The sequence below is a fragment of the Carya illinoinensis genome, chromosome 4, assembly GCF_018687715.1.
Source record: "Carya illinoinensis cultivar Pawnee chromosome 4, C.illinoinensisPawnee_v1, whole genome shotgun sequence".
Lineage (NCBI taxonomy): Eukaryota > Viridiplantae > Streptophyta > Magnoliopsida > Fagales > Juglandaceae > Carya > Carya illinoinensis.
The window spans coordinates 28,708,169-28,722,760 of record NC_056755.1 but is presented as its reverse complement, the minus strand read 5'-3'; the positions used below and the strand labels follow the sequence as shown (position 1 = coordinate 28,722,760).

General features: G+C 37.7%; 1 protein-coding gene across 5 annotated transcripts in view; it reads left to right on the top strand.

Annotated features, from left to right (window-relative positions):
• The window catches only part of LOC122307720 (MAP3K epsilon protein kinase 1-like), a 65,515-nt gene that overhangs the window by 34,301 nt on the left and 16,622 nt on the right, over positions 1–14,592 (top strand). For 4 of the 5 annotated variants that reach the window (XR_006241808.1, XM_043120782.1, XM_043120781.1 and 1 more), the window contains exons 12-20: positions 2,477–2,591; positions 2,710–3,072; positions 3,973–4,305; positions 4,408–4,452; positions 11,011–11,190; positions 11,308–11,391; positions 11,749–11,840; positions 11,936–12,019; positions 13,356–14,221. Coding sequence is in view for 4 of the 5 variants with exons in the window: in XM_043120782.1 (XP_042976716.1) it covers positions 2,477–2,591; positions 2,710–3,072; positions 3,973–4,305; positions 4,408–4,452; positions 11,011–11,190; positions 11,308–11,391; positions 11,749–11,840; positions 11,936–12,019; positions 13,356–14,221 (2,162 nt within the window). In the remaining variant the exon portion in view is untranslated. The remainder of the gene's footprint in view (positions 1–2,476; positions 2,592–2,709; positions 3,073–3,972; positions 4,306–4,407; positions 4,453–11,010; positions 11,191–11,307; positions 11,392–11,748; positions 11,841–11,935; positions 12,020–13,355; positions 14,222–14,592) is intronic. The other variant, XM_043120783.1, reaches the window with a different exon arrangement.

Sequence of the window (14,592 nt, the reverse complement as noted above, 5' to 3'; positions counted from 1 at the left end):
CATAATACTTAATATTCTATGCAAATATATAACTTAATAATTTTATAAAAATCTAGTTAAAGGTTAATTGGAATATGAACTACGATAATAAGCAAAAACAATATAAAAGAATACTTTAAGGGTATGCTTAAAAGCCCTTAAATATTTTCTATAAAAACAAGTCTATGACTAATATATTTATTTAAGTAGATAAAGCCCATGTAAAAGTGAAGTTTCTTCTGAAAATATAACCAGCCCAATAAAGCCACTAAAACAGTTGCTGAAATATAATAAAATAAAGCCCAATTTAAAACACAAGTCCATCTCAATGATACTGTCTAACTAACCTCAAGCTCAGCCCACAAGGAAATTAGTCCACGTATCATGTTTAAAACATAAGCCAACAAAGTTATTTGAGGGTAAAGAAGTAACTTCTCCAAAAGTTCCTTCAGGAGGATTTACGAAAGTCTACAAAACAAGGGGTTTCAGGGGCATTAAGGGAAAGCATCCTAATGGGGATGGGTATTTTTGGGAAAGACATAAACAAAGCAAATAAAAAGGGAAGAAACAGCTACTCCAGAGGAGAATCGTGCGATGTAAAGGCAACTTACCAAGAGAAGGAGAATCAAGGTGCTGGTGGGTCTGGGTGTTGGTCACAGAGGCACAAGCTGGTTGGCAGTTTCTGGCATACAACATGAGAGAGAGAGAGAGAGAGGGAAAAATCTGTCAAACCGAAACAAAGAATGGAGGGAGAGAGAAGATTCCGGCGTGGGCTTACCGGAAGAGAGTGGGTTCGACGGGATTGGGCTGGTCGGCACTTTCTGTGGCTGTTTCCATCAAGTTGGTTGCCTTGGTTGGCTGTGAGTGGTTTTTTCCTGGTTGTAGGGGCTGTTATGTTGGGCTGGTATGTGTATCTTTTCCCTTATGTTTTTGTGTTTAAAACAAAGGGTCATGTGGGATTTATAGATCAGGGAGAGGGAGATGCCGTGAGTCTTGAGGAGAAATTGGATAAAGTCTAGAGTTGAGAGTTTGAATTCAATTCGGGGGTCGTAGTCAAACTGAAAAGAAAACTAACGGGATAAAATTTCTGGATAGGGGATGAAACTTAATCAACAACAAATATCATCTTAAAATCTATTTCAAAACATATCTCAAGTTTATAACAACAATAATAATAATAATAATAATAAATAAATAAATTCTAACTAAATAAATCTAAAGTCCTATTCTAGGTCCGTATGTTACATAAAATGATCAATAATACCTTGATTCCTCATGTTATCTTTCCATGGAAGTCCATCTAGGGAGTAAGGCGGCATTTTTTTCTTTTTTTTTTAAATGTCGGGGAACCTCTCCAAGGTAGGACCCTTTAGACCCACCACTGCAGAGTAAACCCCGGTCCCCTGCACCCTCGAAAGTTTCCCTATACAGAACTAGTTAAATCACCGGCTTTTCACTGGGGGGTGTGGCCCCAAATGATTGTTTGCACCCATTAGGTATTGAACCTTGGACCTTGAGGGAAGTGATGCCCCAAAACCAAGGCCTTCACCACTTGGGCCAATCCCTTGGGGTTTAAGGTGACATTGATAGCGGCTTTCTTTTTCTAGAAAGCAACATTCAGGATAATCCTTAGGTTGGAGAACTTACAGAAGAGACATGTAATGGTAATTGAGTGGTGCTGCTTGTCTAAGTGGGATTGGGAAATTCTGGATTATTTCTTTTGCCATTGTGAGATGGAACTCAGTTTGGGCTAGACTTGGCGATGCTTAGATGTCTTAGCATGCTGTATAGGAGGATTTGACAGTGATCACAGCAGGCCATTGTGGAAGTTGATTCCTATCTGTTCAATGTGGTGTATACGGTGAGAAAGAAACATGGAATTTTAAAGATTTTTTTGATGGATGTCCACTTATGTTTACCTAGCTTTAGCTTTCAGAATTTTGTGATTGTCGTTACTCTCTAATTAGGAGTATCTAATGTATAATCCCGTATAATTGGATGGTGGCTCTTCAATCATTGTTAAAACATATAAACTGTTACTCATTGGTTATGGTGAAAGAAGAATATTGTGCACCAAATTTAATATCTAATTTTTTTGCAAGCAGCTGGCAAAAAATCTTGCCAAGGTGTGAACTGGTAGGCTTTGTTTGTTCTTTGTTATGTCTTCTCAGTGCCCTTATATCTGTACCAACTTTAGATGCCAATCTGGTTTCATGGCATATTAGTTATTGTGGTGTATGATACTGGTAATTCTCGAGTGAACCTGTGCTCTTCATGTTTTTAAGGGGAGAGAAGAGAGGAAAAAGAAGGGGGGGGGGGGGGGGGCACATTTTTTTTGTGAGAGCTAAGTATTTGATGTGGTTTTCCTTATTGCCTGTTTTAGTCATCTGATGTTTAAACTTGATAGCCTTTTATTCTTTCAAGCAAATTGGAATTGGAAAGGAGATTGCATTGCTGATGGCATTATGTTATTCCTATCCTTTTTGCTTTTCCCCAGAAATATACAGGAAGATGTTTCAGTCGATGCAGAGATGTCTCATGGAGATACTCAGAATTCTGGTGAAAACCCTTCTGCAGGGAACGTGGAAGTAGCTGATACTGAACTTAGAGCTGTAAGAGGAATTTGTTGTGGACCTTTTCTGGGAAGCAAGTTACAGGCTGTTGTTAAAAAAGGGAATCATATTGAATTCTATTTGCATTATGTTAATGACCTTGATTTTTGAATTCCAGGACACTGGAAAAGGGGAGTTCTCTGCTGAGGGATCAAATATTAGCAAGTCTGATAAAGATGCCGCTTTGCATACCAATGTTATTGAGGAAAGAGTGGCCAATCCTGATGATTTAGATCAAGTTCCCACCTTTGCCTTCCATGAAAAGTCATACCTACAGACTGGTAGCTCTGAGCCCACGGTGCCTCATGAGGTACCACATACTAGTGAGCATGATGAAGTGCTAATGAATGGTTATGTGGGATCTCCTGAATCAAGAAAAAAAAATGTAGCTGAAAAGCATGGAGGAAAAGGTAACTCCGTCCGTGTTGGAAGTAGATCACCTGGTTTTGGACAAAGAAGTCAAGATAGTAGTTTGCAAAAGGTGAAGTTTCCCTTCTTACTGATTAATTTCTTTAATTGCTTATCATGTGTTTGATTTTTTATTGTTTAACACAAGTGGTTCTTGTCATAAAATGGCAACAGATGGGTTCTAAATGTAAAGTTGCACTTCTTCCTGCTGGATACCTTTTAAGTACTTACTACGCCTTTGATTATTGGTATAGATGAACAACTGGTTCTTGTAATAAGATACATGAACTACTCTTGCATACCTGCAAAGTGCATGCATAAAGATCCAGTTTTGCATTCGATTCACTTCTAGTGAATTCATTTGTCTCTCTTTTTCTGATATTTTGCATTGCATACCTTTTGCCTTTACTTTTTCGTTCTTAACTTAGCTTGATCAATGATGGAGGCTACTGTCTAGTGGACCGAATTTGAAATGTTAGGCAATGAGTTTTAGGGTGATTTGTTTGACCATACTTCTCCATAATTTTATGATCATGTTCTTATTTGCGGTATTAACTCTGCGGCTGTTATCTTATCATGTTTGGTTTTTCTGACCATCCTTTGTCTGGATTTCTTAAGAAAGATTTTTTATAATTCTGTGATTGGAAAATCTACTATGGTGGCATACTGGCATTTCCTTTTTTCTTTGATTTTCTTCTTGGTTCATCGTATGTTATCTTCAGAATTGGTGGGGATATTTGACTTCAATTTAGTTCACATTCTTTTTTCGTTATGGTGAAAATATAGCATAGGATCAACTTTCATGAGGAACATGATGGTTATATCACAGATTTAGGATCAAATTTCATCATGATGGACAGGAAACTATCATTATCTTCTTTTCTCCTCCCTGGTTACTATTAATTTGAATATGAAAATGGATAAATGAAAAGGTTAAGTATTCTAATGGATTTTGTAACTGTCACTTTTGAAGGCTGTGAAGATGTCAGTCACAGCAGGGGAGAATGAGCTTAGTAGGTTTAGCGACCCTCCAGGAGATGCATCCTTGGATGATCTATTTCAACCGTTGGATAAACAACCAGAGGATTGGGCGGCTGAAGCTTCAACATCTGCCTCAACCTCACATTTTAACCATAGCAGTACATCCATAACTGATGCTGGGAAAAATGACCTGGCTACAAAGTTGAGGGCTACAATTGCTCAAAAGAAAATGGAGAATGAAATGGAGCCAGCAAATAGTGGTGGTAATCTGCTTCGCATTGTGATGGGTTATCTTAAGGATGATGTTATTGATATGGATGGTCTGGTATGTTAAGTCCTTTTGTAATATTTGTCAGGTCATTCATACATTCCCATTATCATTATTCATTACACTTGATTTTTGCTTTTCCTATCTTTTGTTTGTCAGGTTTTTGATGAAAAACTGCCTGGAGAAAATCTTTTTCCTCTACAGGTACTTGCATTTTTGTTTTTCTTCCTCAGGAGATTATGGGTGAAATTTCTTGTTTGTTGGTACTCTGTAAACCGTTATTGCTCTTATACAGAACGGTTTCAGGGTAATGTGATTTGTATTCTCCGTGCCCTCATTCTTTTGCTTGCTTCTAATTAGCTTTTTTTTTAACTTCTCTTATATGTTTCGATTAATCAGTTTTACTGAGATGCTATTATTTTTTAACATATTTTTTAATACAACAGCAGCTGTGCAATTTTGTTTCTGAACATGTTAAAGCTGCATGATTGAATAGTTGTACAATAGTTCAAATCCTTATAGTGGATATTCTTTTTCATTGGACATAAAAGAAATAATCAATCTTAGGAGAGGTTTCGAATGAAGAAAGTATGCTAAACTATTTAGATGTATAGATCTCCACACAGCAAGGTAAGACTTCATCAAAACTTGCGATTTGTTCTTTTTACCTCATGACCCATTGATGAGCTTTGGCAAGCTTGTGCTGGTGGGATGTTCAGGATAATTGATTAAATATTATTTCTGTTTTTTATGTTTTCCCTTAATATTTTATTTTTCTCTGCTAAATCAACAAATTTTCCAAAAGTTCAAGCAGATGAAACTCAATTATTTTAATTATTCAATTTATGGCCTGCCTCTTTTCCTAACCTATGGGCAAGACACTCTCTAATATGGAGGCTCGAGACAGAATCTTTAATTGAAGGAGGGCATAAAAGTGTAAAGTTAAAGAGTTGGACTCATGCCTACTGCTCTTCTGACATGTTAAATTACCAATTGTCTCAAATGTTTAAGCTGATGGTTAGGAATGAATTTAATAGGTTAATTTGGATTGTAACATTGTAAATGAACTCATCAAAGCATTTCTTGAAACTTGAGCTTGTTTCCTCTTCTTTCAGCCTCATTTATCCTTTTAAGCTTAGTTTCCTCTTCTTGTTTCAGTGGAGCTCCCTCTATGTTTGTCTTGCGGCCTTATGTGTGTGCGCACAAATCTTTCTTCTCATAGCATAGGATTGCCTTTGGAAGTAGGCGCACAGTACAATTGTGGTGGCTGATTTTGTTTTATGACTCTAAATGAAATGTTCTCCCTCATCGCTTTACTATGTTCTATTTGATTAAAGTCATTCTCGTTTTGTCTTTTAGTTCATTGAATTCCAACATCAACTACTCTGAGAATGATCCAAATCTCGAGGTTTCTTCAGCTAATGCCTTGTCTTCTTTAGATCGATTGAGTTTCTCTCTCTTCAGACATTGTCTAGCTGTGTGTGAGGATCAGTGTAATGTGTTTTTGTCCTTTCCTGTTTTCATTGAAACTAAGGTTGATTCTTTCCATGCTCATTTAACTCCTTTCTGTGAAGAGGATTGTATTCCTGTAGTAACCAAGCAAGAACAAAAATCATCCATTGCAATTACCAGAAGTTTTGACTTGTGCGTTAGATAGAGGTTGTATGGATCACGTCAGGCTGATTGGTGTTCATTTAAGTCCATGGTTGGTGCCATTAGAATGGGCAGAGAGGAATGCACAGTTCTATGACAGCAGGAGGAAGAAAGACTTTCAAACCTAACTCATCCACTACATGATCCTTTGGAGCTGTAATGCCAGAATTGCATTGCCTTGCAATGAATTGCAGGAACGATTTATACCTTCAGTTTATGACATTCAAAATACTTTATTCCCCTTTCCTACCAAATCTCTGTTTACGTTGGCTGCATAAATGAAGGCATAGCCCAAGTACACACCAAGTTTTATTCATAAGAAAAGAAGGCATAGTCCGAGTACACAGAATGTATAAATGAGAAGTACTCATCTAAGGTTTACAACCGAATGTAGAAAATCATAGACATTTAGCCCAGTAAAATCAATGACCACCGCCAATAAGAACAAGGTTTTAAAAAAGAGAACTTTAAGCTCGTCCATTGTCCTCTAGCAATCCTCGAAGCTTCTATCATTTATCTTTTGCCAAATGCACGAACACATATATATAGGGGCCATCTTCCATATTACTGCTGCTTCTAGATTGCCTTGGAGACCTCTCCAGCATGCTAGAAAATCCACCAGCCTACGAGGCAGGACCCACGATAATCCAATTCCTGCAAAAAAATCATCCCACATGGTCCTACCCACCTCACAATGTAAAAGTAGGTGATCTGTTGATTCCTCATTCTCCTTACACATGCAACACCAGTCCAATACCATTACACAATGTTTTCTCAAATTATTTGTAGTAAGAATCCTACCTAATGAGGCTGTCCAAACAAAAACAAAGCTGCTTTTGGCGGAGCTTTTGTCTTACATATGTTCCCCCTCTGAGATCAAGGACCTTATTGTGCACTATTATGAGAACCTTCTCATGGAACCAACTAATTGGAGGCCGAATGTTGATGACTTGATTTTTGAGTCTATTGATCCGCAGAGTGCAAGCTGGTTGGAAAGATCTTTTGAAGAAGCTGAGATTGATTGGTGGTATGGCTAAAGATAAAGCACTAGGACCTGATGGTTTTTCGATGGGAGTTTTCCAAGCTTGTTGGGATAATGTGAAAGATGATGCGATGCATGGTTTTCTTGAGTTCTATTCTTTTAAGAAGTTTGAGAAATGCCTCAATGCGACTTTCATCGCTCTCATCCGGAAGAGACATGGGACTACGGAAGTTATGGATTTTCGTCCTATAAGTCTTGTGAGTGGGGTTTACAAGATTATTTTGAAAAATGTTCTTGCTAATCGTTTAAGCACGGTCAAGGAACAAATTATTTCTAAGACTCAAAATGCCTTTGTTCTGGGGAGACAAATTCTTGATTCGGTTCTAATTGCCAAGAAGTGCTTGGATAGAATATTGGGGGAGGGAGTTCTAGGCATTTTGTGCAAGCTTGACATGGAAAAGGCATAGGATCATGGGAATTGGGAATTCCGTTTTTATTTGTTTGGGAGGTGTGGCTTTGGTGACAGGTGGGTTTTATGGATTTGGCATTGTGTTACTACCACTCGTTTTTCGGTACTAGTTAATGGTACCCCTGCTGGATTTTTAAATAGTTCCTATGGCTTGAGGCAAGGGGATCTGTTGTCTCCCTTTATCTTCGTTATTGTTATGGAGGTACTTGGTCGGATGGTGAGGGCTACCATTGGGGAGGTTTTTTATCTGGATTCTTGGTGCGAAATGGTATTAATGGTTCTATCATAATTTCCCATCTCCTTTTTGCTCTTCTTTTTGGTGAGGCGGATCCTGGCCATATTCAAGCTTTAATGGTGCTTTTTTATGCTTTGAAGCAATGTTAGGTCTCAGGGTGAACCTTGGTAAGTTCGAGATGGTTCTAGTGGATGTGGTGCCTAGTCTTAATAACTTGGCAAGTATCTTGGGTTGTAAAGTGGCTTCCTTGCCTATGAAATATTTGTGCCTTCCCTTGGGGGCGACATTTAAGGCTAGAGCCATTTGAGATGGGGTTGTTAAACAAGTTGAGAAAAGATTGGTTGGGTGGAAACGGATGTAACTATTGAAAGGGGGTAGGCTCGCCTTAATCAAGAGTACTTTATCCAACCTCCCCATTTTTTTTTTTTTAATTTAATTTAATTTAATTTTCTATCTCTATTCCCTGTTCCTGCAGGGGTGGCTAATAGGATTGAGAAGTTATTTTGGGGTTTCTTGTGTGGTGGAGTAGGGGAGGGAATTAAGTCCCATTTTTTTAATTGGAATAAAGTTTGTTCTCCAATCTCTTATGGAGGCTTGGGTGCGCAACTTGAGGACATTCAATAAAGCCTTATTGGGGAAATGGTTATGGAGGTACCACTTGGAGGGGGATTCGCTTGAGGTTATTGATCATAGACACGGAAGTGCTTGGGGGGTTGGTGTTCTAATGAAGTGAGGGGGGTGTGTATGGTGTGGGGCTATGGAAATTTATTAGGAGAGTTTTGAAGAGTTTTTGTCAACTCATATCTGTTTTGTCACTGGTGAGGGCTCTAGAATCAGATTTTTGCATGATGTTTGGTCTGAAGATTGCACTCTCTGTAGGGCTTTCCCAGCTCTCTATCGCATTGCTGTTAATAGGGATGCTTCTGTGTCGGATCTGGTGGCATTTTCCCATGGTTCTCACCAGTGGGATGTTCAATTTAATAGGGATATTCATGATTGGAAAATGGTTACTGTTTCTGAATTTTTCAGTCATATATTCTACAGGAGGCCTAACGGCAACGGGAGCAAAATGGTTTACAGTGAGATATTTTTACAAGATGTTGGCATCACATGGGTTATGTTCCTTTGGCGTGGAAGAGTATTTGGAGGTCTTGTGTGCCTGCCAAAGTAGCTTTTTTCATATGGACCACCTCTCTTGGGAATATTTTGACCAGACATTTTGAGGAAGCAGGGTCTCTTGTTATGGATTGGTGTTATTTGTGCAAGAAGAATGGAGAATCAGTGTATTACTTATTACTGCATTGTGAGGTGACCAAGAGTGTTGTGGGATGAGATCTTTAGAAGAGTTGGTGTAGCTTGGGTAATGCCCTTGAGGGTGGTGGATTTAATAACTTGTTGGAAGGAGATTCAAGGCCGTCTCCAAGTCGCTGCAGTTTGGAGGATGCTTCCTTTGAGCATTATGTGGTGTATTTGGATGGAAAGGAATGTTCGGTGCTTTGAAGATAGGGAGCGTACAATGAAGGAACTTCAAAACTTTTTTGTACACACCTTATTGTTTTTGTATTCAGCCATTGTGCTTAACGGAACTAATTTTCATAATTTTCTGTTAATTTCTGGTTCCTAGAATGTATTTAGGTGTTCTTTTGTATACTTCCTGTGTACATGGGCTTCGCCTACTCCATTCGATAAAATTTTCATCTTATCCAAAAAAAAAAAAGGTAGAAAGTGTCCTTTATAGTGATCATAAAGTGGGTTTCCTCTTTCGAGTTGGAGTTTGCGTTGTATGGACCTTGCTGTGCTTATATAAAGCAAATAAGACGATATAAAAAAATATTCGGTCATCATCAGTCTGACACAACCAATTGTTTTTGTTTTTAAGATGATGTTAAACTTGATGCAACCATTGATTGTTACCATTTGAACCAGGCGGTGAGAAACACACAATTACACCGATGGCAGGAGGAAGATAGAGATTTGAACCCAACACATCCTGTTTCTATTTTTTCTTTAGATAAGCTTAAGAGTCCTTATTCAAAACCTAAGCGCTAGGTGCCTTGCACTGTACAGTTAGAAAACCTACCTTTTGCCTTTATTGAAATGATATAAAACAGGCTTACTAATAAAGCAGCAGTTACCTTGTTTCTGAAATGCAATTCGGTTTTTCTTGCCTTAGAAATTTCCAAGGGTGCGTGCTTCACTGCTTAACAAATTTGAGGGCCATTCTGCTTTTCTACATATCTATGACTTGTCACAGCATGATACTCCATCCATATCCCTACTCATGGTTATTATTATTTCTCCATCCTAATTTGATTTGTTTGATGGCTTAAACTAGGTTTCTTTTTAGGTACATTTTAATCAAAATAGGTCAGCAGTGAAACATTATCTAGTCCATTTTTGTGCGATGATGTTGCACATAACTTTTTAGGTATGTCAATTGTTCATTGTTCAATTAATCTCAATACTAATATCGCTTTATCCAATCTGATTTAGAGTTTTGCTTCATAAAACTTCCTTCTAAGCGAAATAGGGTTAGCCATGTGTATCCTATTTTGTCATGTAGTCTCACTTGTGATCAATATCCTATTTTGTCATACTACTTATAAAAAAAAAATCCTATTTTGTCATACTGTCATACAGACTTTGTTTAACTCTTCACGACTCTTGTATATTGTTATATTCTAGGCTGCGTCCTTTTATTCTTTTTAAATAATATTCTTACAAAAAAAATTACTGTTTGCATTGATCGATACTATGGTACTCCTTTTGCATGTTCATTCGATCTCTACTGACTTTCCCATCTTTTGCTCACTTGATGCCACTCAACCATCATGAAATTTTTGTCTTAACTTATAATTAAAGAGCTACCTCATCTCAATTAATCATACTTTCAGTTGGTACATTGTCTGACATTTTAGACCTAAAAGATTGCTGGCATTGTAATACTTGTATTGGTATTTTTTTATGTTAAATGTATTATGCAATTACATTAACTCCACACACTCTTCATCCACCAACCTAATTCTATGTGTAGCATCTTGAATTTCCCTTTCCTTTTGGCTAGTTACTATGTTTCTGAAAATGTTTACTTTTTAGCATTTTGAAGTTCAAAGTCTTGCAATTCCCTAATAATGGTTTTGTCATGGGATACTTTTTAAGTGTTAATTCTCTAGTGAGATTAAAGTGCCTTCATCACTGCTTAGTTTAAATTAATTCCAGCTTTTTTTGAAATTTGTGTGAGTGCATGTGTGTGGACGTGTGCGTCTTAGATGCCCTATATATAGTTTGTTACACTTGCTCAACCATGCTATACCAATTGATTTCTGTAGCTCTGCATGAATGGTGAATTGCAATGCATTGTTAATGTACAGCTCTTGATATCCTTTGGATACGGATAACTGAAAACATTTTTTTCTTTGCTAGGCTGTTGAGTTTAGCAGATTAGTTGGTTCCTTGAGACCAGACGAATCAGAAGATGTGATCGTGTCTGCCTGTCAGAAACTTATTTCTATCTTTCACCAACGCCCTGAGCAGAAAGTTGTTTTTGTTACCCAACATGGTTTGCTCCCCCTAATGGAATTGCTAGAAGTTCCTAAAACTCGTGTATGTTAGCATTTGTGCTAGCTCGTTGATTTTTAATGTTCTTTCCCCTTTTTAACATAGTTTTTCAGCCTATTATAGAGTTAAATTTGCATATGTGAATACTTCTGACTATTGCAGGTCATCTGTGCTGTGCTTCAAATTATAAATCAGATAGTTAAAGATAATGCTGATTTCCAAGAAAATGCTTGTCTCATTGGGTTGGTAAGTATTACGAATGTTCTGGCTTTATGTTCTTTTGTTGGAAAATTATTAAGATTTTTAGTTCCAACAAAGAGGTTCCCTGCATCCTCTAATTTAGTATTCGTATTTCTCTAATAAGTTTCCTACCTATCAAAAAACAAAATTCTCTAATAAGTTTCCACATTTTAATCTTCTAGAATAATAGGGTAGCTTGTTAAATTTTAACATGGATTAAGCCTTTTTTCATTTTATTATTATCTTCAATTTGAGGAAGGTTGAATAATGGGGGAGGCTAATGCTACTATTTCTCCATTTTCATGTCTATGGTATAGAATAGGCTACTTTAAATGGCTATGTTATTGATTAGTTACCTTATAGATCCCTTTGGTAAGGGGCTTTGCGGTACCTGATCGTCCTCGGGAAGTTCGTATGGAAGCTGCTTTTTTCTTGCAGCAGCTTTGTCGGTCAAGGTGCAGAGTTGTCTCCTTGTGTTATTATTGCCTTGCATTTGGTCTCTCTTCTCAAATGTAATTTAGAATCACTGTGGAGGTTTCTTTTTCTGCAGCTCCCTGACATTACAAATGTTCATTGCTTGTGATGGAATACCTGTTTTGGTGGGCTTCCTAGAGGCTGATTATGCGAAGTACAGGTTTGTGGTATTTTTTTTTCTTTGAATGGAACAATGTATAATTTTGAACTTTAGGTAGTGGCGGTCCTTTTTGTTCAGAAGTGAGTTTTCTAGACCAAGTCATTATTAACTAATTGAATGTTTTTCTTTTCTTTTCTTTTCTTTTTTTTTCTTATAAGAAAAGTTTCATTTCATTCAAAAGGAGGTTACAATTCACTGTCCCAACTTTCAATCTGTGATAGAAAATCTTGGACATAATCCCATCACATCACAATATCTTCTACATTCCATGCATTCCTTGCTAGTCTATGGGCAGCCTCCCTACCCAGCCTACTCACGTGTTGCACCTGATAGCTTCTGAATCCCTTCAACATAGACTTGACTTCTATTATATGTTGCTCACCTGTGACATTGCTTGCTTGGAGGAGTTGATTTCATTGATGAGGCTTTTTATAAAGAAGACAGTGTGGGAGTTGTTCGCGGATGTACTGACTGCTGCAATGATATATGCAGTGTCTCAAATAGTAGGGCTGTGTCCCATCGTCGCATTCTTTGATTGATCATTTTGTATCACCACTGCAAGTCACATTGTCTTGACATGATTAGTGGATTGAGTCTAAATCTTTATTCAATTGTACAATATAACTCCACCCCAAATGTGCTAATTGGAAAACACATTCTGACTTGACTTGACAATATCGGCTTGAGGAACTGGAATCAAATTAAATTGTTTTCTTTATGCATTTATTTAATTTTTTGGCTTCTTAGAATCAAACATGACTGTAACCATTCAAATATGTAAATTGAAAGCTCGTTCTGAAGTGACTTGAGAGTTTGATCATTCTGAATGAAGTTTGATTCCCCTAATGGTGCAGTTATATAAATATCTAGCATTTCTTAGGTAGCAATCAAATTAAGGAAAAATAAAAAACTAGTAACTGTATTTTGACACAATGACATCCTTTTTTTCTCTTTTTTTAGGGGCATCCCGATTGGATGATCACTTATTTTTTTCAAGTATCAATGGCTTTCCACCAATCTTTATCGTTGTTGATAATTTCTTGGGTCAGAATGTGGATTTTTTCTTAAGGAAAGTAACCAGTTTCCAGTGCTCTTGGCTTTGCATTATGTGCTTGTTTTTTCTGAGGGTTTAATATTACATAAGAGAGGTAGATTGTGATATGGCGCTTGTTTCCAGCTATGGTGATCATACTTTATAAGATTTCTTTTATAGTGGATCTGATTGCTTTGTGCTGTATTTGAATCTTGTAGGCCAAACTTATGCTTGCTCTAATTTTTTTTCTTTCTTTCTTCCACATTTCATTACAAAGCTGCTGATAAAGGTCTTTATATCCAGGGAAATGGTTCATCTAGCTATTGACTGCATGTGGCAGGTCTTTAAGCTTCAGCGGTCAACCCCTAGAAATGATTTCTGTCGCATAGCTGCAAAGAATGGAATACTTCTTAGACTTATCAACACCCTGTATAGCTTGAATGAGGCAACTCGATTAGCTTCTATATCTGTTGGTGGAGGATTTCCTGTTGATGGTTCCACTCAGCGACCACGTTCTGGTCAACTGGACTATAGCCATCCTATTTTCAGTCAGTATGAGACACCACTTTCCACAGCTGATCAGCATGACCTACCCAAGGCTAGGCATGGAATAATTGATCAGCATGTATCAACTGGAATGCAAGAATCTTCACGTGCTTCAACTTCAAATTCACAGAGATCGGATGCCAATCAATCAGATCCCCGATACCTCCAATCGGATCCTGATAAGCCTCAATGTAGTAATGCCGCCTTAAAAGCTTCTAAATTTGCTGACCCAATATCATTAGATAAAGTTGCAAATCTATCAATTAAGGAACCTCCAGCGAGTATGCCTAATGATCGAGACAACTCAGAGCAAAGTAAGATTGACCCTTCTCGAAAAGATGCTGAACTTAGACAGCAACGTGTTCCTAATTCTACTAATAGAACATCCACAGACCGGCCTTTGAAATCCATTGAAAGTACGACAGTGGCTTCTCTGCAAGAGCATGTCCGGCCTCTTCTTAGCTTGTTGGAGAAGGAACCTCCTTCGCGACATTTTTCTGGTCAGCTCGAGTATGTGCGCCACCTTTCAGGGTTGGATAGGCATGAGAGTGTGCTACCTCTATTACATGCTAATGACAAGAAAACAAATGGTGAACTAGATTTCCTAATGGCTGAATTTGCTGGTAATCAGTTGCATTTTTTCACCCAATTCTATGCAATGTTTAAACTAGTTCTTTTTGAGCTTGTAAATGTGATACATTTGAAGATTATATTTTCAACACAATACCAATTACTTAGGAGCATATTGTGAACATTCATTGGTACACAGCATACTTCCCCATTTCCTGTTGGCAGGGACAATGTAAGGTGCCCCACATTTTATGTGAAGTCTCTTATAGATGAGACTATAAGCACAGATGTGAACTGCTGTTGGTTTTGTCCCTAGAGATGCCCAGCTCCAAATAAAACTAGCTACATGTATCCTTAAAAACTTGAAAGTGGCAAAGCAGCTATGGGAGATTTGTCAACTAGAAGTGACCCCTTTTCCTGATAA